At 45.0% G+C, this 22,197-nt stretch overlaps 1 protein-coding gene across 1 annotated transcript; it reads right to left on the bottom strand.

The window, feature by feature from the left end:
• Positions 1–4,018: 4,018 nt before the first annotated feature.
• On the bottom strand, positions 4,019–10,064 carry BATF3 (basic leucine zipper ATF-like transcription factor 3). The gene is made up of 3 exons (XM_073335287.1): positions 9,664–10,064; positions 7,165–7,269; positions 4,019–4,673 (listed from the first exon to the last, which is right to left on the bottom strand). Exons 1-3 carry the CDS (start codon positions 9,733–9,735, stop codon positions 4,488–4,490), a joined length of 363 nt encoding a protein of 120 aa, XP_073191388.1. The 5' UTR covers positions 9,736–10,064; the 3' UTR covers positions 4,019–4,487.
• Positions 10,065–22,197: the final 12,133 nt, after the last annotated feature.

Here is a 22,197-nt window from a genome sequence, read left to right as displayed (position 1 = left end):
CGGGAGCCCGAGTCAGCTGACACAGGCCAGCAGCGGGTGTTTAATGGCTGTGCAAAACTACCCTGATAGTATATTTCTCCTGACCCTAGTTCATTATGGAATACAGAGTGACTATCACAGCACTTTTCCTTGCTGAATTCTGCACAATAAAAACTGATCCATTATATGCCCCCATCACCTTCTGGAGCAGTCAACAAGAAGCTGCACTGAAATCGCATCTAGAAGGTTGTAAATATTCATAAATATACATATAGAAGATCAGTGGAAGAAGTCGTTTCCTTTTTTCTCTTTAAATGTCTAGCTCAAGGTACAGAGTCAGCATCTATTATTATCAAATTAAAGGTTTCAGAGGGCTTGACTACTATTTTCTGTTGATTTTTCACCTTTTAAGGCTAAAATTGGTTTTGAGAGAAACTTCAGTCATTCTGGACATCACCAAAATTAATAGAAAGACTGCGCTGGATTGGGCCCAATTGGTTAATTGATAGCATGTTTTTTAACTTTGGTAGACTTGATCATCATGCATTTTGCTTCTTCATTGTGATAAACAGAACATAAGACTCACGACCATAATAGCCAAATCTGGACAGATGGCAAACTTCACTGTGCATTTGAAAACCACAATCAAACTCACATGGCAACCCTCACATGTATTGTACATCCATATACAACAAGGCTATGACTACATGGTAACCCTCATATATGCCATACAACTGAAGATAACACAGCTCCCACTTACTACACATCCCTCACATATACTGTACATCAGAAAACAAAATAACTCAGATTCACAGGGAACAAATAAAGTATTTTGGAAGTTTTCTAAAGCTAGGACGTGACTAGCTAGGACAGGACATTTTAGCACATACACAGATCTAGAATATATATTGCAATGGTGAGTTAGTCTGCTCCAAAGGGGGAGGTTTGGATTTGATCAAGATATTTTTGTTGCTTAGTTTACAAAGGAACCTTTTCCTTTGTGTTCTTCTTTCTTGTTCTATTGTAACAATACAATTATCCCAGCCTCTAGAATAAATTTCTATTTTTAAATACATTACAAACCTATACCTCCTGAACAATTCATTCGGTTTTTGTAATCAGTGTAGCCCCAATGTCGATCTTTTTATTTATCCCATGTGAGACTTTGCTTTATTAGCTCAGCTCCGTTCTTGCCAGGTGTGGACTCAAACGTCAAACTAACTATAAACAGACAGCAATGTTGAATTTATTTGTGGAATGTTGTTCATTTTAACTAATTATTTTTAAGATGCCCAAAGGCCTTTGAATATTGGGCACCAAAAAGTTTGGTAAGTTGCCATTCTATTATTAAATATGAGGATGATGCATCAACATCAATGTCAACAATATCATACACACTTTTGGTGACAGAGCTGGAAAAATAATCCATTTTGTCTGCCACTTATTGTGCCTTTTGGTCTTTACATAATGAACATAATAGTTCCAAGGAGATTGTGGAATCCCCATCACTGGAGGTTTTTAAGAACAGTTTGGACAAACACCTGTCAGGGACAGTCTAAGTATACTTGGCCGTGCTTCAGCACATGGGGTGCTGTGGATGACCTGTTGAGGTCCCTTCCAGCCCTTCATTTATATGAGTCTATTATTCTATTTCTGGATTCCATAGTAAATAAATGCCAAAGGGAAGCCTACAATGTTCAATTATAATGTCCTTTTATAAACATCTCTGCTTTTTTGACAGTGTATCAAAGAGAAACAATGAAGCAGCCATTACTACTTAATTGTTATTCAAATTAGCAGAAACAATTCAATAAATGATGCCTTGATCTATTTTGGTGTGTGTGGCTGAGCAAGATCCCTGGCCTGACTCTTTAATTTGGCTTTTAAAATCAGAGTTCCTGCTAATTTGATTCTGGATGATTGCTGAACACAAGCTAGTGTTGCTGGGGAGCAAGAGTGGGGATGGGGGCTTTACCTGGGCATAGGGTTACCATATTTCAAGTTCCCAACTAGAGGACACTGTTGGGGGGTAGGGAGGGAAAGGAGGAGCTGGAGGGGGATTTGGGGTGCTGGATGGAGTGTGTGTGTACTGGGAGGGGGTATTTGGAGGTGCTGGAGGGGTATGTTTACTGGGAGGGGGATTTGGGGATGCTGGAGAGGGTATTTGGGAGTGCTGGAGGGGTGCGTGTACTGGGAAGGGGATTTGGGAATGTTGGAGGGGTTTATGTGTACTGGGAGGGGGTATTTGGGGGTGCTGAAGGGGGTATTTTGGAGTGTTGGAGGGGTGTGTATACTAGAAGGGGGTATTTGGGGGTGCTGGAGACATGTATGTGTACTGGGAGGGCGTGTGGGAGGGTGCTGGAGAGGTGTGTGTACAGGGAGGGGGTATTTGTGGCTGCTGGAGGGGTGTGTGTTCTAGGAGGAGGTATTTGTGGGGTGATGGAAGGGGTATATGGGGAGTGCATGTGTACTGGGAGTGGGTATTTGGGGGTGCTGGAGGGGTGTGTGTGTACTGGGAGGAGTACCTGGGAAGTGTTAGAGGGGGTACCTGAGGTCTCACTGTCGAGGTGGGGAGCAGTGTCATGCTCCCTATCACAGTGGCAGGGAGGCTGCCCAGGCCTGAGAGCAGCACCAGCCTGTCAATCAGCGCCTCCCCCCTCTGTAGGGCAGGGAACCAAAGCCTGGCCCTGTCACCCCTCCCAGACAGGCTCTGAAGCCCCGCGGTGGGGCAGGTGGCCTGGCCGAGAGCCGCTTGGCGGCTCCACTTACCTGGCAGGCTGGGCTAGGGAAGGCAGGATCTGGCATCTGTGGATGCAGGGGAGGGACCAATCGGGGAGTGGAGATGGCTCTCTCTGAGCAGCGATGTCTGCTCCGCAATGAAAAATCCTGGACATTGCCTCTTATTTGAAAAATGTGCCCGGATGGAGGGTGGGCTACCAAAAAAAAGGTCACGTCTGGGAAAACCTGGGCATCAGGCAGCTTCAGCTCTAGGCCTCTTACTCCTCAGCAGCCAACTCCCTTCCAAGCAGTGCCCTGTCCTAGATACCTGTAATTCTGGTCAGACAGTACAAGGGATCCCCTGCTGGAAGGAGGCTCACATTGCAGCCAGCTGGTTGTTCAGCGGCTGAAAAGTCAGGCAGGTCTCCATCCTGCAGCCATGCTTTTATCTACCGACCATACCACCAACTTCCCTGTGGAGACAGGAGGCAGTACAGCAGTGATTTGAACCTAGGTCTCCAACATCCTGGGTGAGTGCTCTAACCACTGGGCTATTGGGCAAAAGGGGGAAACCACCACCATCTCCGCTGGCATCTTTTGTGCAGGTTTAGGCATGCTATCAGTACACCTATGGGATCAGGCCCCAAAGGCAACATAGACAGGGGAATGCCTAGTTGATCCATCATGCTGGGGCTTAGGTGAAAGTTAAACACTGGATGGGGGCAGGATTGAGGCAGCTGTGCACACCTGTTGCCAAAATGTAGGCACCTTGGGGATATGGTGAATGCTAGTGACACCTAAATGTTGGGCTTAGGCATCTAACGTGGCAGTTAGGCACCTAAAAGTCACCCTGGTGAATCTAGCCCTAGATGTGTAATGGATAATGTGGAAAAGGGCAACTAGTAAATTACAAAACATACAAACAAACCACAAAACAAAAAAAACCCAAAGGGAATTCCCCCTGGTAGAATTCCACTGGCTACAGTGGCTTTGCTCTTGGGATGAAACTGGACCCCAAACTGCCTGTTCTACATTTACTCCCTGGAAAGTGGGCACACACGTCATGCAAGAATGGGAATAAAACTCTTTGAGGATTGATGGTTTGAGGATTGGTGATTAGGGAAGTGAAGATGATCTACACTCAGTTGTTACACAACCTTCAGAAGGGAAGCCAATAAAGCTTTTCAAACATCCTGAAGCTGGTGATAAGCAAATAATAAGGCACACTGAAAGCAGGGAGATTAGCATTAGACTTTGGATTTGACAAATGAGCAAATGTAAAGGTGTTCAAAAGGCATTGGATATCGAAGAAGGTGGGAGACACCATAAAGAGAAAAAGAGCACATTGATTTTATTAGCCAAACCCGAGTGTAAACAAAAAATGAGCAGCCAGGATATTATATATATAAGAACTATGGATGACAACCTAACAACTCAGAAATAATAGCTGGCATAGTGTGGGGTAAATCATATCCTAGCCTAGACTGCTATTTTTCTCCAGAGTTTCCATCCTGTAAAAGCAGATTGTATCATATTTTGCCATTTATGAACATGAAACAGTGTATTACAGGTTCTAGGAAATAAATTGTAGCTCAGTCTTGTTCTTCCCACACTGACCTTTTTGATATTCAGAGGATTTAGAGACGTAAAGGCCTATTAGATCAAGTCCATCCCTCTGCAAAAGGGAGGATATACCTGCATTGTGGTGAAAAAAAAAGAAGCTGGATCTTTAAATCTCTCCTATTTACGTGCAACAATAACCAGCATTTAAAGGCAATAAGGAGGAGCTCTCATCTTGGCAGGCAACTGGTGAGGGCATCAGGCCTGGGTATGGTCACAAAATTCATGGAGCAGTGCAATAAAGGGCAGATCTTTTCATGGTCCTTCAACACCTCGCTCAGGTGTTTCATCTCATCTGTTAGCTTCCCAATCTCTCTTTTCAGGGAGGTATTTTCTTGTTCAAGGCACTCATATTCCTGGAATGAAAAAAGGAAGCCCACTGCTAATAAAAACATTCCTTTCGGTGCCTTCACCTTTTTTAATCAAACGATAGCAGAATAAATTGTTATTTCTGCTTATTTAATGTTTTGAAATCTAATGTAAGAATCAAAATACTGAACTAGCCTAATAAATACAGATGTTCGTTACAATACAACTGTTACTATCCATGTTCTTACTGAGCTACTGTTGTGGGCCCAGATCCTGAGCTGTGGCCACGAAGCATGTAGTCCCACTCAGGAGGGGACTGCAAAGCTAGCATTTAGCCACTTTTGCATTCTCCTGATCCTGGGCTAATCTATTTTGTTCTAGTTCTCCCATCACAAACTGTTGTAGCCTAAGGGTGCTCTAGGTTGTGCTTGCTGGCAATGGCCCAAAGGGACCATTCTGGGAACCAGGGATTTCAGGAGTGTGGGCTGTGACCAGGATACCCAGCTTCTTTCCCCAACCATATCCTCTGCACTGGTTGAAGGGATGGGGTGGTTTAGGAGTTCCACACCATCCTCTGCAGGCTGCAAAAGGCAGTTTTGTATTGCCTAAAAAAATGAAAAGTACCTAAGTTAGACTGGGCAGAGTCTTGGTCTGCTTTGGGAAACGTGAGTAGTTGGGCAACTGCCAAAGTGCTAAATCTGTGCCTGGAGTTTCTTCCCTTTCAGGTGTACAATGACTTGTGTGGCTGCGAAGCCCAGATTGGCCATGTAATGCCATGAAAGCTACTGACCCCAAAGTCTGGCCCTGAGAGCAGCTAACTCAGCTCTACATTCTGCATTTATGTTTCAGAACGAAACTAAGCACTACTTTCTTTCTACATTATCTACTACATAAAATAATGATTACAAAATTGGAAAACATCTGTGAGCCCCTCATTTTCTGCTGTCACCTGCCGCTCTTCTGGGACTTGACTAACTTGCTAGAGACCTTGTAATATAAACTGAACTGGTATATATGCTGGGGGAGAGGGGTATTATTATTAATTTATTATTATTATTATTTGTATTAGTGTAGCACCTAGGAGTTCCACTCGTGGACCAGTACCCCCTCTATGCTAGGTGCTGTACAGACACAGAACAATAACACAGTCCCTACCCCAAAGAGCTTACAATCTAAATATAAGACAAGAGACAACAGACGGATGAGGGAATACAGTGAGATGATATTGATCAGCATGAAAAGGCTGTGGGATCACTGTTTCAGTGCAACTGCAGTTATTCTCTGGTTTTCACTTTCAACTGAATGTGTGTTAGCAGGGTTAACTTCCACAGAAGTTCATATCTAGATCAACACAGGCTGTCCAACCACCATGACCAGTGTGCTTATATTGCAAGAAAATAATCATTCATCATATTTTCCTATCTGAAAATGCAAATATCCCACAATCCAGCAAGTGTAACAAACTGTTTCCCTCTGAAGTTATCTTTATTGTTCCCCCTTTAAAATGTGTTTGAATTTAATGCTCACAAGAGCACTATGAAGAATCAAATATGCAGGTAGGTTCGATGTTGGTTTCTAAACACAGCTCTGCCATTGCACCCACATCAATCCTGACCCACACTCCTGTTATTCCAGTCCTGCTTCTTACCTGAGCAGAGACTGCCTCTGGGAATGAATTAACTGAACTGAATTATTGAAGAGTTTGGAGGCATTCTGTAGTAGACACCAGGGGAAGAAAAGCTCAGAAATTTGGCATTTCATCTCTAGAAGTTGGTATCGTGGAACCCAGGTATGGTGACCCTAGTACAAGTATTTCCTGCACTTCACAGTGTTTTGCAAGAACAAAAGACATGAAAAATTGTCTTCTGTGGATAAATTTTATTTTCACAATGTAGAAGATAGAGATAATTCTGTGCTGAACTGGGCCCTGAAGCTGCATCACTTACATAAAGGCATTAGTAGCATAGTAGTAAATATTTATAGTATGGTGGTGCCCAAAGCCCCAGTCGAGCCGGAAGCCCCATTGTACTGGCTGCTGTACAAACACTGAAAAGAGACATGCCTGCCCTGTTAGAGTTACAACTGAACAGACAATAGGACTACCATATTATATTATTGATGCTGAGGGCTTGTTAATAGGATTTCAAAAAGGATCAGACATTTATATGCACAATGGAAACATCCACAGTTTAAGATAGGATAAAATATATATAAACTGTCTAAACCCTCATACTTCAGTGACTTATTGGAGTTAGGAGAAGCTTCCCCTATGGGAAGCTTATTCCTTAATTGTTCAGTATAAAGATCTAACACTGTTGGCAAGTTCCAGATGTTTCAATGTAGGCAAAATATTGGACTAGACAGCTCACCAGCATGGTCCAGTATGGTAATTCATATGTTTTTACACCAAACCCATACTTCCTCATGCTGGATTAGTACAAAAATCATTTCATATCCCTGTTTAAGAAATGCATAGTATGGTTAAATTCCGCACACAACGCTCAAAAGACAACAGCAACATATGAAGTACCCATTCACCTCATGGAGTTTGTCTGCTTTCTGCGTTTGTTTCTTCCGGCTTCTTTGGGCAGCGACTCTGTTTTTTTCTCTCCGTCTTATCTTCCTATCATCCTCTTCAGGACTCTGAAAAACCAAACCAAACACATCTTGTTGCTGTTTTTTTAAAAAGTGCACTGAGATTCAAAAAGCAAGGAAATAACTTTTAGTGAAAATAAGCAAACAATCTGGTGTGCTTCATAATAATAATATTTCATTCTTACATAATCCTCTCCATCCACACATCTTAAAGCACTTTGCAAAGGTCAGTAAGTAGCATTATCTCCATTACACAGACAGGGAAAATGAGGCATGGAGATTTTCAAAAGTGCTGAGTATTTGTAGCTCCTATTGACATCCGTGGGAGCTGGGGTTGTTGAGCAAGTCAATGGCACAACCAGGACTAAAAAATAGAGAGGCCTGATTCTGCGGTACCCTGCATCCAAGGGGCTAGAACTAGGGGTGCTGAAGGTGTAGCAGCACCCCCTGGCTTGAAGTAGTAATAACAACCAAATTCATTCTTTCCACTTTCAGCACCCCCACTATAAAAATTATTCCAGTACCCCTGCCTGTATCTTGCCCTAACTCTACCAATCAGAATAATAGCGTTTATGTCCATTTAATCCAGTAGACCATGTGGTCTTCCAGAAACAACCTTGTTGATTACATAAATAGCATATAATACACATGCCACAGTATCTTTGAAATTTACACCATCACAGATGTTTTAGCTTTTTAGAAAGGAAAATCTCCTATACAAAATATCTTACTAAGAGATCCTGTTTTGGATTAATGTTTTCGTGTATTGTTCACACACAAAATCCACTCACAACCTAGAAAATAACTTTCTGTTTTCATTATGGAGTCTTGATCATGGTTTGTGGAGGCTTCAGGAGGCTTTTCATTATAAATCCAATGATTAACCCTCCCTTGCATACCTGAAAAATTCTCCATGTGGTCTGAAATTTCATTTGCTTCCTCTCAGGCTAGAGCAGAATTTTATATACATTAAAGGAATCGAGTAAACAAGCCTTCCTGGTAGCTAACAATGCCCAGCAACAGTTGTCTGCAGATCTAAGTCACATTCGACTTAGAAGACAATAAGATTTTTATTGTCCAGAGAAAGAACATTCATCACCAAGCTGCAGCAAATTCTGCAGAAGAGTGAGCAGGGATTGGAGAGCAGGGGGAGGAGTTCCCCATGCATGCTGCAAGTATTTCCCTACAGCTCTGTAACAGGACATGATCAATTGCCTTTCATGTTGGTTTAGAAAGAAGACACAGAGTTCATCCCAGCATGTCAATGACAGTGTTAAGGCTGCTGGCAGCGGTGGCTGCTGTTGCTCCTAGCAATGTTTACTCCAAAGTACGTCAAGTTAACCACTGTTTCCTCTCTTACAAGGAAGATTTATGATAAAGTCCGTGAACTGAACTAATCTCTGAGGTAACACTGTGGAGTCGCACCAGTGATGAATTCCACCCCATGTGTCAGACATGCTCAGGAGAGACATATGTCTGTGTGTGGTTTCATGAAAGAAAGGGCTACAGTGGGCAAGAGGAGCGCCCATGGTAATTACAGATCCATGGAAAGAGGGCATCTTGCTCTGTTCTGCATCTTCCCTAGGGGCTTAGAGATTACAGCACAGGCATCTCCAGGCAGGAGTTAGTGTCCCAAGACAAGCTCAGGACAACCAATACCAACATCAATGAGATGCTGCTCTTCATCTTGGGAAGCAGGGAAGCAGCCATTTCTCTTAGGGTTGCCAACTCGCCAGGATTGTCCTGGAATCTCCAGGAATTAAAGGTTATGTCATGTGATGAAACCTCCAGGAATATGTCCAGCTAAAACTGGCAGCCCTACAGTTCTGATCATCCTGTCTCCTACCTGTACATCCTGATCCTGGCTGCCATCCTGTGAATCTGCCCTGCCAAGAAGAGGAGAAAAGCCTTCTTTGCCTGCACCTCCCACCTGACTGTGGTCACTATGTTATAGGGGACTCAGCGTTATGTATTTGGGACCCAGTTCCAGCTGTGCCATAGATCAGGACATGGTCCTGTCAAAAGTGATCCCCATGCTGGACCCCGGATCTACAGCCTCAGAAACGTGGGGGTGAAGGATGCCACCTATGGTAGTGAGGAAAACATTTCCTCCTGTGATGTGATTTGCAGGGAGTCCATAAAGAATAAGCAACAATTGCTCAAATTAAGAGAGAGAGAGAGGACCAGAGGCAAGTCGGTGCCAAATTGAAGAAAAGCACTCGGCGCACACAAGGGGCTTCAGCCACCTTTGTACAGGGGCAATGGGATGAGAGCAGGGAAAGGCTGCTCTGACATCCCGGCCCACGCCCTCCAGTGCTTCTCCACAGCCTGCTCCTGCCCGGCTGGTGTCCCGCCCCAAGCCCCGGCTGCTGTGCCACTCGGACCCTGACTACCGCTGCCGCTGCCCTGCACCCTTCATCCTCCCCTTCCCCTGCCCGGTACCTGCGGCTGATTCCCATCGGAAGAGGCGCTTCTCTGCAGAACGCTGCCCGAAGCCGGGACACCGTGCGACATCCCGGGAGCTGCTGAGCGGCCAGGGCCGCGGCGGGAGCCCAAAGAGCAGCCACGCTCCCCGCACCCCGGCCCCTGCCAGCGCACTCCTGTCCCCAGCCTCGCTAGGGGGAAACTCCGGCCCGGGGCATCCCGGCAGCCAGCACCTGGCTGCAGCGGCTCGCACGCTCTCTGTGCTTCCCCAGCCCCCGGGGAGGAGCCGCCCCCTCTGCCCGGATCCGGCCGCCGCCGCAGCCTCCGGGAGGCAGAGCCTGGGAGTCCCGCACTCACGGCGGCGGCAGCTCTCGCTTGTCAATTTCATGGAAGTCACGTGGCGCCCTTTGAAACTTAGGAGGGAACTAGCTGCGAAACCGCAAGGGTGGCTGCGTGGGGAAGCGAGAGGGGCTACGGAGCACAGCCAGGCGGGGGGAGGCCAGAGCTCCCTTCCTCCGCACGCCTCGGCGGGCGTGTGAGAGCGATACTCCGAGCGATAGATACCCCAGCACCGCGGGGGAGGGCAATTTGGGAAAGAACTGAAGGCTACACCCGCACCGGAAAGCGATTCCTTGGCGATGGGAGCCAAACTTCCCCACCCACTAACTACCTAGTAAAGAGAGAACATGTCAGAGGGGGCTGGACGGGAGGGTTTAGTTCAGCTCCTTAGAGAGAAAACTCAGCTCCCGCTCTGCAGGGGGACAGGGATTTAGGGGGTGCTCAGATCCGGAGTTTGGACTGAGGCCCATTTCTACAATTACATTTTTTAAGGTCTAGGAGGCGGAGTGAAAAGAGGAAGAGGAAACAGGATCACAATCCTTAACACACTCCTTCCTGCACCGCCATACGTTGGATTAGATGGATTCTTTAGTGGGACAGCGAAAACAACCATTTCCTGTATATAAAAAGGGTCTATCCCGCCACCAGGACAGTGATGAGACCAGTATAAATGCTTAGCAAGAAGGATGAGTTTTAAATTCGTAACTTTGCTAACTACTAAAAATCATGGCCTGAATAGACACACTGGATATGTGGCTTATTATAAGAATGTATAAGGCACTAACAACCCTCCCAGCTGCCTGAACCCCACTTTTCCTTCCCTCCCACGGGGGGGGGGGTGTTAACAGGCCAATTCACTTTGAATGGGCCCTTGCAATGTGTTAACTACCTATGCTAAACAATCTGTCCAACTCTGGTATTTAGCTGTGACACTTTGAGTTAGGCCTTATCTGTACTACAAAGTTTTGTTGACAAAAGGCAGCTTTTGTTGACAAAACAGTGAGTGCGTACATACTGCAATGCGACATTTGGTGGCAAAAATGCTGTTTTGGCAATAAAATATAACCACCCCAAGGAGAGGTTAAGGTATGTCTACACTGCCCGCGTTACAGTGCGGCCATGGCAGCGCTGTGACATGGGCAGCATAGACATGCTTTATTGCTGTGGGAAGAGCTCTCCTGGCAATAAAAAGTAACCACCCCAAATGAGGGGTAGTAGCTTTATCGCCGTGAGCACGACTTCTGGTGAGAAAGCGCTGTCTATATTGGCACTTTTCAGCACTAACACTTTTGTCGCTCAGGGGGTGCTTTTTCACACCCCTGAACGACTAAAGTTTTAGTGCTGAAAGTAAAGGAGTACTTGTGGCACCTTAGAGACTAACCAATTTATTTGAGCATGAGCTTTTGTGAGCTACAGCTCACTTCATCGGATGCATACCGTGGAAACAGTTTCCACGGTATGCATCCGATGAAGTGAGCTGTAGCTCATGAAAGCTCATGCTCAAATAAATTGGTTAGTCTCTAAGGTGCCACAAGTACTCCTTTTCTTTTTGCGAATACAGACTAACACGGCTGTTACTCTGAAACCTGTCATAGTGCTGAAAGTGGCAGTGTAGACACCACGTTTGATTTTACCGCTTTAACTGGCCTCCAGGAGGTGTCCCACAATGCCCATGGTGACCGCTCTGGTCAGCAGTTTGGACTCCACTGCCCTGCAACCAGGAAAACAACCATCCACCCCCCTCCCCCTTAGAAGCCCTGGGAATTTTTGAAATTCCGTTTCCTGTTTGCACAGCCTGGAGAGGTCTCATTGCATCTTCCCATGTGCCCATGGCAGGTTATCGCAGCAAACGCTCCCTCGCTTGGACCACTGCAGAGCTGTTGGATCTGCTCAGTATATGGGGAGAGGAGGCTGTGCAGTCCCAGTTGTGCTTGAGCCGTATGAATTTTGATACCTACGGGCAGATATCTCGAGGCTTGTGTGAAAAGGGCTATGATCGGGACACACAGCAGTGCAGAGCAAAGATAAAGGAGCCGAGGCAGGTGGACCATAAGGTGAGGGAGCCAAACCATCACTCCAGTGCTACACCTAAGACCTGCCCGTTCTATAAGGAGCTGGATGGTATCCTTGGTGGTGACCCCACCTCCATCACCAAGAGCCCCATGGATACTTCGGTGGGCCTAGACACTGGAAAGACAACCTACCCTGGAGAACGAAGTCATTGATGAAGAAGTGGAGTTCAGGGGCAGCAGGTTTGTATAATTTTTGGTGGTGCCCAGAACAGGTCCAAGTCCCATCACCCCTCCCACCTGCCTAAGGCTCTGGGAGGGAGTTTGGGCGCAGGGTGCGGGCTCTGGGCTGGGGCAAGGGGTTGGGCTGCAGGGGGCAGGCTCTGGGAGTGAGTTTGAGTGCAGGGTCTGGGCTGGGGCAGGCGGTTGGGGTGCGGGATGGGTATGTGACCAGATACCAAGGGTGAAAAATTGGGACAGGAGGTGGGGGGTAATTGGCACCTATATAAGACAATGCCCCAAATATCAGGACGGTCCCTATAAAATCAGGACCTCTGGTCACCCTAAGGATGGGGTGCGGGGGATGGGCTCTGGGAGGGAGTTTGGGTGTGGGGTCTGGGCTGGGGCAGGGGGTTTCGGTGCAGGAGGGGGTGTGGGGTGCGGGCTCTGGGAGGGAGTTTAGGGGCAGGATCTGGGCTGGGGCAGGGGTGCAGGAGAGGGTGAGGGGTGCAGTGCTTACCTCGGGCAGCTCCCAAAAGTGACCTGCACCCCCTCTGGCAGCAGCTCCTAGGCTGGGGGCTGGAGGAGTCTCCATGTACTGCTACCCACAGGCACCATCCCCACAGCTCCCATTGGCTGCAGCTCAGGGCGGAGGCATGCTCGGAGACAAGCCCCCCACCCCCAGGAGCTGCAGGGATGTGCCGGCTGCTTCTGGAAGCAGAGCAGGCGGGCGAGCAGGTGAGCAAGTGGGTGGGCAGGAAGCTGCCTTAGCCCTGTTCCACTGCCAATGGTGGCAGTGGGGGCCCCGGGCCCTTTTAAATTTCCCGGGGGTGGCAGGCGGGGCCAGGGGGGATGCTCCAGGGGAGGCGCACGGGGGCGGCAGGCGGGGCCGGGGGAGAGACCCAGCTGTGAACTTTGGTGGAGCCAGGGCCCGGTGCTCTCATATTGATGGAGCACAGGTGCCACAGGCCCATACAACTCGCCGCTCCTGGTGGAGTTAGATGATGATGTGGAACTCCCAGGGGGGGTCTGCCGGTGAGGCAGGCAGCCAGGAACTGTTCACCACTCCAGAGGCATCTAGCCAGTCTCAGCAGTTGCTCTCCGGCAAGCAAGAAGCAGGAGAAGAGATGCCTGGTAAATGGCTTGGTTTGTGTAGTGCGAAGGTAGGTTCAGGGTATAGAAATGTGGGAGGTTAGCTGTGTTTCTGTGAGCTGGACATTTCCCTGTGTAGCTAATCACTGTGGCGGAACAGGATGTTGATGAATGCTGAGATCTCACGGGAATCCTCCAGAGAGCTCTCCAGGAAAGTTTCCTGAAAGTACTCAATAATCCTCTGCTGACGGTTCCGTGGCAGAGCTGCTTTGTTCCTTCCCCCATTGTAGGAAACTTTCCCACACCATTCGGCAATCACTTGTATAGGAACCAAAGCGGCACACAAACAAGCAGCATAGGGACCAGGGTGGAAGGCACAAGCGTTTCCCTGCTTACCCATAGCAGTGAGATATCTGCTAGAATGACCCCTGCCTGTGGAAAAGCGTGGGAGAATTTTATATTTTTTCTCCTAGTCAGCTGCATCACAACCCTTGCAGAATGAGTGGTCTTTTCCCCATGTGCAGCACCCCCACCCCCACTCACCATGTTTTGGGTGTTCGCAGAGATATGTGCTTGCCAAGGATCAGTGAGAAAGTGAGCGTATGTTGCAAAAGGTGTATTTTACTGTAATGTTTCAATGCTGTGCGTGAATTTAAAAATCATGCTTCTGTGCATTGTTCCTTGTGCTTTGGCAGATATGGCCTTCAGGAACACCGCTCCACACACACACACACACACACCAGCCGAGCGTCTCTGCCACATAAGGAAGTCCCCATGACAGAGCGAAGATGACATGTTCCGGGAGGTCCTGCACTTCTCCTTGCGTTCCCTTTTCTCTGCTTTGGAGTGGTGGGAAGCCAAAAGGCAGGACAGAAAAGAAAATCAGGAGTTTGTTAAGGACGCTAGTGAGCAGATGATTAAAGTCATGGAGGAGCAAACGCAGATGCTGAAGTCCTTAATAATGCTGCAGACTGAGCAGATCCGGGCCCGCTCTCCCCTGCCGCACATTCAGAATGCTTTTCCATGCCCCCCACCCACAACTCCGCCCACACAGTCCTTTCCACTCGCTGGGACTTCTTGGTTTCGCCTTTGCTCCACCCCCTCAGACAATTTTCAGAGCTCTGTGTAGGTCCAACTTTAATGATGAAAGTCTGCCCTTCCCTGGGACCTCCTTTCCCACAAAGCATCTTTGTGTGTGTTGTTGCTTGTGCAATAAAAGCAAAGTTTTTGAAAGGTAACTCATCTTTATTTGTTTTCTACACACTGAGATAGCAGGCACTACCAATACATACATGGGCAGTTAATTCATGTGCTTGCTTGACTGTAAGGCCCCAAATGTCACCATTGCTTCCAAGGAAAACAACATGTAATGTAACATTGCAGCACCAATCAGAAATATACATTACTGGTTCTCATTTTCAAAGTGTTACCTCAAAGCCTCCCTGCTTCAAATTCCTCCCCCCCCCCACCCCCTTTGGGGTTCTCTGACAGCCCTGGTATCTGGCTGCTCAAAATCAGCAGCCAAGCAGTCTGTCTCAACACTCCACCCCTGAGCAAACCTTTCACCTTTATCTTCACAAATATTATGCAATGTACAGCACGTAGCTATGACTATGGGAACATTATCCTCATTAAGGCCTAACCTGCCATAAAGGCACCACCAGTGCAGCTTTAATCTGGAAAAAGCACATTCCCCTGTCACCTGGCACCTACTCAGCCTGTTGTTGAACCACTCCTTACTGCTGTCCAGGTTTCCTGTGTAAGCTTTCACAAGTCACAGCTGGGTCTCCCAGGATCTCTATGACTTTTCAACATCTCCCAATGTAATCTTCTGGAAAGAAACTGCTTTCTATAGCTTTCTATACAGGCCGGTGTTCTGAAGATGCATGCACCATGCACCTTTCCAGACCACCCCGTGTCCTGCAACACCATGGAGAAGCACCTCTTCCTATTAATGTACTCCGTCACAAGGTGGTCTGATGCCAAGATTGGAATGTGTGTGCCATCTATTGCCCCTCCACAGTTAGGGAAACCCATTTCTGCAAAGCCATCCACTGTTTCACACACATTTCCCAGAGTCGTGGTCCTTTGTAGCAGGATGCGATTAATTGCCCTGCACACTTGCATTAACGCAGCACCAACAGTGGACTTCACAACTCCAGATTGATTCGTGACCAACCAGTAGCAGTCTGGAATCATCAGCTTCCACACACCGATTGCCACACGCTTCTCTACTGAGAGGTTAGCTCTCATTCTTGTGTCCTTGTAACACAGTGCTGGGGTGAGCTCTACACACAGTTCCAGGAAGGTGGCTTGCCACTGCTCGTCATCCCACCCCTGCACGACTATATGATACCACCATTCAGTGCTTGCTTCCTGAGCCAAAAAGCAATGGTGTACCCTATGCAGCTGTTCTGTGAATGCCAAAAGCAATCTAAAGTTGCTCCTATCCATATCACACAGCATGTCAGGCAACTGGGAGTCTGCTTCAGTTAGGAACTTCGTGATTAACTGCACTGCCATCTGCAATGTCTTCATGACAGTTAACAGGGCTTATGCAAGATCCATCCCTTCTCACAAAGATGCTGGGGTGCACAGCAAAGAAGGGCCATTGAAAAATACCACAAAAGAAAGCCAAAAGTCCATGGAGTGCTGGGACAGAAAGCAACTGGGACATGGAGCTCAGTTCCAAGATGCGCCGCTATCCACTCCACCTTCCCATGCCACCTAGTGACAGAAGGTGTGAAGCTGGACTGTGGGATAGGTACCCATAATGCATTGCTCACACTGTCAATGATAGTGCCTCAACTGTGGATGTGCTGTGCTGACAGAGGGAGCGAGTGTGAACAGGACATTCTGATTTTTATTATGCCAACTTCTGAGTGTCAACATCACCTTTTTCAACAAAACTTGGTAGTGTAGACAAGGCCTCAGTTTCCCAGACAAGAAGAGATTGAAAGCTTGTTTATTGCACCAACAGAAGCTGGTCCAATAAAATATATTACCTCTTGCACCTTATCTAACTAGAAAGACAAAGATTATGTAGGGACAATCGATATCTTGCTATGCCTGGAAGCTACCTCTGGCCTCATCATTCATGAGGATCTCCTTTCATCAACACATGCATTGCTGTAGCTCCCTGAATGTTTTTCTTGAAAAATTATTAGTACAAGTCAAAAGTTCAAGAGGTTAAATTTAATATACCTTTATCATGACCTATATGAAACTTGGTGATGATATACTACTACAGATGCAAGATGTTTCATGCTACTTAAAAGGAAGATATATTGGTTTTACATTCCAAACTCCTTCCTGAGCATCTGAGTCAATAGTTTTGCTTCTCTTTTAAAAATAACCAGAAGAAAAATGTTTCTCTGTTTCCCCCAAATTCTTTTCCCCACTAAATACACTGATCCAAGGCTCAAGATAAGCAATATTAATTCTTGCACTTCTGACAGGTTTGAGGTCTGATATTCTGCGATCCCTCAAGGTTACATGGAAGCTTGGTATTACTGAAAGGGAAGATCCCCAGCTTTGCAAAGAGAAACCTACATTTGTTTCTATTTTCAGTAGGTTCAGAAATATATATAGAAAAGCTATTTTAGGGCACTTTTATAGGTTTCCAAAATGTATGATTAATTTTCTCATTTATCAGAGAACAGTGCAGTTGGTCTCATGGTACCTAAGGCAGACTGGCTTTATGAGTGGAGGAATATGAAACAACTCAAACATTTCTAAAGTAGTTTTTCTAAACATGAGGGGTGGATACTGAAGATATGGTGACGTAATGTGATATTACCTTTGTATGGACTGCTATTTGGGATAATCTGAATAATTCACTTGTGGCTTCACCCCTCATGGGTAATACAGCCATTTCAACCTCATCCCAGCTAAACCTCCCACATTATCTCATATTCACTATGGGGATGGATAGGATTCCACTGACATCAGTGGACTTTGGATCAGACTCCTTATGCATAGTGGAATAAATTAATCCCTGGTGTAACAACACTGATATCAGAAGTGGAGTGGACTTCAGTGCAGTTATACCAGAGATAAATGTGGGCCAAATACTATGCATGTATTGTCTAGGGATCATGAAGTGAGACGTTTGAAAAGCCATTTTTCCACATGCACTAGTCATATTCCTTTATAAGAAGTACTTAGCACATTTTTCATTTAGAGACAAATCTAGTCTGATTGCTGAAAACATGCACTCCTTTTGTTTCAAGATTAAAAGGCTACTCCATGTTTATTATCCAAATAATATTTTAACAACATTATGGAGCACTAGTCCTTAACACTTAAATTTTTCTTTTCATCTTCAAATTATTTTTCAGACACTAACATATTGATTCTTCCCACACCTCTTTAAACTAGGCAATGGATATTTGTATAGGTTAAAATGTCTATGCACATCCAGTGCATATTTAGAAGGAATATCTAAATATCTTACTAGTAGTACACATTATTTTGTTCAGCTATGAAATTCATAGATTCAAGCCCAAGAAAAAACCCAATAGATGCTGTAGTTGTAAAGCCTCAGCTAATCTATCATAATGATCTGATTGGGTATGTCTACATTTTTAATTGTGTACATCTACATTTTCTGGTATTCCCAGATCTTTTCACATGATTCATACAATTTAAATTAATATTAAATTATACAGCTCACAAATTAATGTAAAATATTAATTCAATTATATGGAATATAAAGCATTATATTCTAATGGCTAAAGGTAGAAGGCTAGGGGCTTGATCCAGGACTCATGGAAGTCAGAAGGAAGGCTGGTTAGTGCATTAGCTTGGGACCCTAGAGACCCAGACTCAACTCCTTGCTCTGGGCAAGTCACTTTGACCCAGCTCCTCAAGAGTATTTAGACACCTAACTAAATTGATTTTAAGGGAGTTAAGTAGACTTTAGGAGAGAGAAGTCCTGTGTTCTATTCCCAGCTCTTACTGTATTGCTCAGGCAAGCAGCTTAAACATCCCTTATCTCATTTTACCCAACTGCAAAATGGGTATTGCACCAACACATAGCTGTATCAAAGAACCTAAGTGGTGTCACAACATTTGAACCTCAGATGACTGATGCTAAAAGTATTGAGCTGCACTATCCAAATGCAAGGTGAACTAGAGCACATATGTCTACCTGAGCTGGGAATTACACATCCCAGCTGCAGTGCAGACATACCCTTAATTGCACTGAAGAATTTGGTTTGGTTAAAACTGGGGGAAAACTTTTATATTACACACCTAGTACACTGTAAATTCTAAGAGGGGACTTTTTTTTGTTAATGTAGACATCGTCAATCCTCTTTCTTTAGGAGTTCTGGCTAAGCACACAAGAATCCTGCTGCTTTATAAGTCAGTTCAAAACTTCCATTGACTTACCTGAGAGTAGGATTGAGGCCCAAATAATAACAGAAAAGCCCCTGAATTATTATAATCCAGTTCAAGTATTTTAAATGGGGATTTTGAAACTGTAAAGCTGATTTTATTTTGTAATATTTCAAAAGCAAAAACTGAGAAATAAAGATCAGACAAGACCTTCAGATTTCACATAAAATCATGCAACAGGGGAACAAATAAATTGTGGCTCTAAGAAGGAAAATAGAAAATATATTTTAATAATTGTGAAAATCATTGTAGTTCTTCAGAATGACATTTTAAAAGATTGTTCCACAATGGGGTGGGATATTCTGAATGCCAAGGATATGGAACACATTCATTCTCCCCTAGCTCTACTCAAATGGGCAGAGCTGTTCAGATCTTGCTTATGTACACATTGTACAGAGACTGTAGGCCAATAGCATATTTAATGGGCAGGATGGAGCTTTTAAATTTGGCTGATAGACTGAAGCAATGAACCACGTTCTACTGATGGAGACAAACTTTGTAGCAGATGTTTACTTGTTAAAAACGCATTCAGCCCTTTGTAAACTAACATCAGTATAAACACACAGCTAGATTAGCAAATGTAGGAAAAATCTGAAATGTTGTGGGAAAGTGGTGTGTAATGCTATATGCAGACTCTCATAAAGGCAATTGGCAGCAGGATTGATTTCTCAGCACTGCCAATCTGCTGCTGTTTGCCAAAGATCTTTACAATTGGCCTCCAAAAAGGATGAGCCAGAGAACATTTGTTTGGTGGGCAGCTAAACACCACACAGATGGTGGTTCCTGGTTTGACCTCCAGTGACCTGTTATGAAGCCTCTTAGCAGTTAAGTTACGGGGGGTGGTAAAATGGCTTAAACAGAAGTTTTGGGTTTTCTGCAAAAATTATTGGGTGAGGTTCTTTGGCTTGTATGATGCAGGAATTCAGTTTAGATGATCATACTGCTCTGTTCTGGACTTAAAATCCATGAATCTAAGATAATCAAATATTGATGCCAACTGTCCTCCTGAGAATTGTGCTCATCTGTCAATATTTTACTAGCTTTACTTGAGAATTACCAAACCCACTAGGAAGGCTACTTTACTGCATAAAGAGATGAGAGGGTTGACTTTAAAACAATTCTATTCTCACCACCTGCTCTGCACTGCAACGTTTTTTTCCTTAAAATTTGCAAGGACAACTGCTGCTCAAGAAAGCAAGGGGCTTGTAGTAGACATGAAACATGCTTGTTTCAAGCAAGCAGTGTTTATGCTTTACATATGTAACTGCATCAATGTACCTTCGCAGACATTGGTTATACTATGCCAGGGTAGTCCCGGACTCCAACTTTGAGCAGAGAATACCAGCTATGCCAGATTGCATGATGGTTTTCTGAGCTACAGGTACAAGAATGAGATCAAACACACTGAAGCATTATTATAGGTGCACTCTTTTTAGTACAGTATTGTCTTAAAACAGAGGACAAACTTATCCCCTCCTGTGAAGAAATCCACATAGGTTATTTGGACAGAGAACCCTGAGGAGTTTCCAAGGGATTGTCCTGGTGTGTGTGTGTGTAAGTAAGTAATTGGACTAATATATGTGGGTCTGTAGGGGAAAGCCCCATTTATTGAGGATGCAGAGACACACTGGACTCCTCCCTCTACGGTGCTTTCCTGCTTCTCCACCAGCACATCTTTTCCAGGAGTTATGCTGTTGTTGATTTTGGTCCTCCCTGGGGGGTAGAGATGTAGTTGCAGCGGGGATCCAGCAAAAGTTAGCACTGCACTAATTAATTAATACCCAATCTGTTATTGGAGACAATAGTGCTGAGGAGTGTGGTGTATTTAAAATGGAGTCAAAATTGCAAGCTATCACTTTAAGTGTAAGTGGTTTCCTGATCCTGCCAGCAGCCTCGGGGGCTCTGTAAGTGTGCGCAATCTGCATCGCTCTTGTGCAGCCAGTCTGCAGATAAGCCAGCCTAGAGTACGGTGGGGTGAGCTGTGCCTCTCTGTTTTTGGGTTCTTATGAGTTAGGGTTCTGAGTTATGAGAAAAAGTAGTGTTATAGTACAAACATTCAGCAAGAGCATTTTGTATGTTTATCTAACTTCTGTGTATGTATGCTGTGAACAAGGCCATCCCTAGGGGGCTGCTGGAGCCTGGGGCGGAAGTGACAGATTTGGCCAATTGCACTGGCTTGTGAGGGCCCCCAAAGCGCAGGGCCTGGAGTGGTTGCCCTGATTTTCCCCACCCAAGGGATGGCTCTGGCTGTGAACATAATAGGGAGAGAAGTTAGTCCCCTGCTACAGCCAACCCATACCAAATCTGGCAGACTAACAATCCTTTGGAGCTCTGACAATGGAGAGTTTTCAAGAGGTTCCAGAAGGTCAGACAATACTGCAAGAGACAATCCCCTTGAGAAATCTGGCTGCGTAAGGTCTCCTTCATTCACAACAACACAGGAAATGAAGGGGGTCAAAACTTCCTTTGCAGAGCAAGCTTCTGTTTAGTGCTTTAGGACTTGTTAAAAACATCTTTACTACATCTACAAAAATACGTAAGGAACTGCTGCTGTGGATTGGAAGTACTGTTTTAGCAGAAGCCCATGTGCATGAGAAAACTTGTCAAAGAGAAAGGGAATCCAGAAAGCAAAGACTAGTCATTTGGGTTTACAACACAACATACAAACTTTTATTGTGAAAGTTTAGCAGCAATTTGTTTACAAAGAGTTAACTTGCAAACTATTCACACTATAGTATGCAGAGAGAAACGCTGAAGTATTATAGGCAATGCACATGCAATGGCTGATCTGGAGGGAGGCAGAATTAAGTTTGACATAATTCCATATTTTCAGACTTTAAATTTTTTTTAAAGTTAATATAGTAATTATATATAATATATAGTAATAGTAATATAGTAATAGTAAAGTTTATAGTATATAGTAATTTTAAAATAATTTAAATTTTTCACCTTATTTCAAACTTCAACATTCCAGTAAGATTTTTACACTTACATACACACACAATTTCTATGTCTTAATAACCTTAACTTCACCTTAATGACATATTTGTTTTGCTATTTTTTAAAGAATGTTTTCAATGAAAAATACTGGTATTCCTGCCATATGAAAGTATTGTTAGGGCAGGAGAACACCAGATGGCATTGTTAATGGTCTTACAAATTCTTTTTCTAATTACTTGTCTATAAAAGATCCATAATGTATTTGACCTAAAAGTACAGAAAGCATGTTACGGGAGAAACGGTTACTTATCGTAACTGTGGGTCTTTGAGATGTGATGCCGACGTGTATTCCACTTAGGGGTATGTGCACTCAGCACAATGGAGCTGGAGAATTTTGCTTAGGCATAAAGGTGCAGTGCTTGTGCCTCATGGCCATATCCCCTCCCCTGGCTATATGAGGCGGTGGTGCCCCAACTCCCCTCAGTTCCTTCACACACTAGATTCCGATACAGAGGGGATGGAAGGTCATGGAATACATGTCTGCATCACATCT

The sequence above is a fragment of the Lepidochelys kempii genome, chromosome 3 (assembly GCF_965140265.1).
Source record: "Lepidochelys kempii isolate rLepKem1 chromosome 3, rLepKem1.hap2, whole genome shotgun sequence".
Classification (NCBI taxonomy): Eukaryota; Metazoa; Chordata; order Testudines; family Cheloniidae; genus Lepidochelys; species Lepidochelys kempii.
This window is presented reverse-complemented; position numbering and strand designations above follow the sequence as displayed.

What these genes read in the sequence shown, in the direction of transcription:
- BATF3 (XM_073335287.1), bottom strand. Translation starts at nt 9,735, where the DNA reads ATGTCGCACGGTGTCCCGGCTTCGGGCAGCGTTCTGCAGAGAAGCGCC. An exon ending in CCGATGGGAATCAGCCGCAG is followed by an intron (nt 7,270 to 9,663) that starts GTACCGGGCAGG and finishes TTGGTTTTTCAG; the next exon opens with AGTCCTGAAGAGGATGATAG. An exon ending in AAGCAGACAAACTCCATGAG is followed by an intron (nt 4,674 to 7,164) that starts GTGAATGGGTAC and finishes TTTTCATTCCAG; the next exon opens with GAATATGAGTGCCTTGAACA.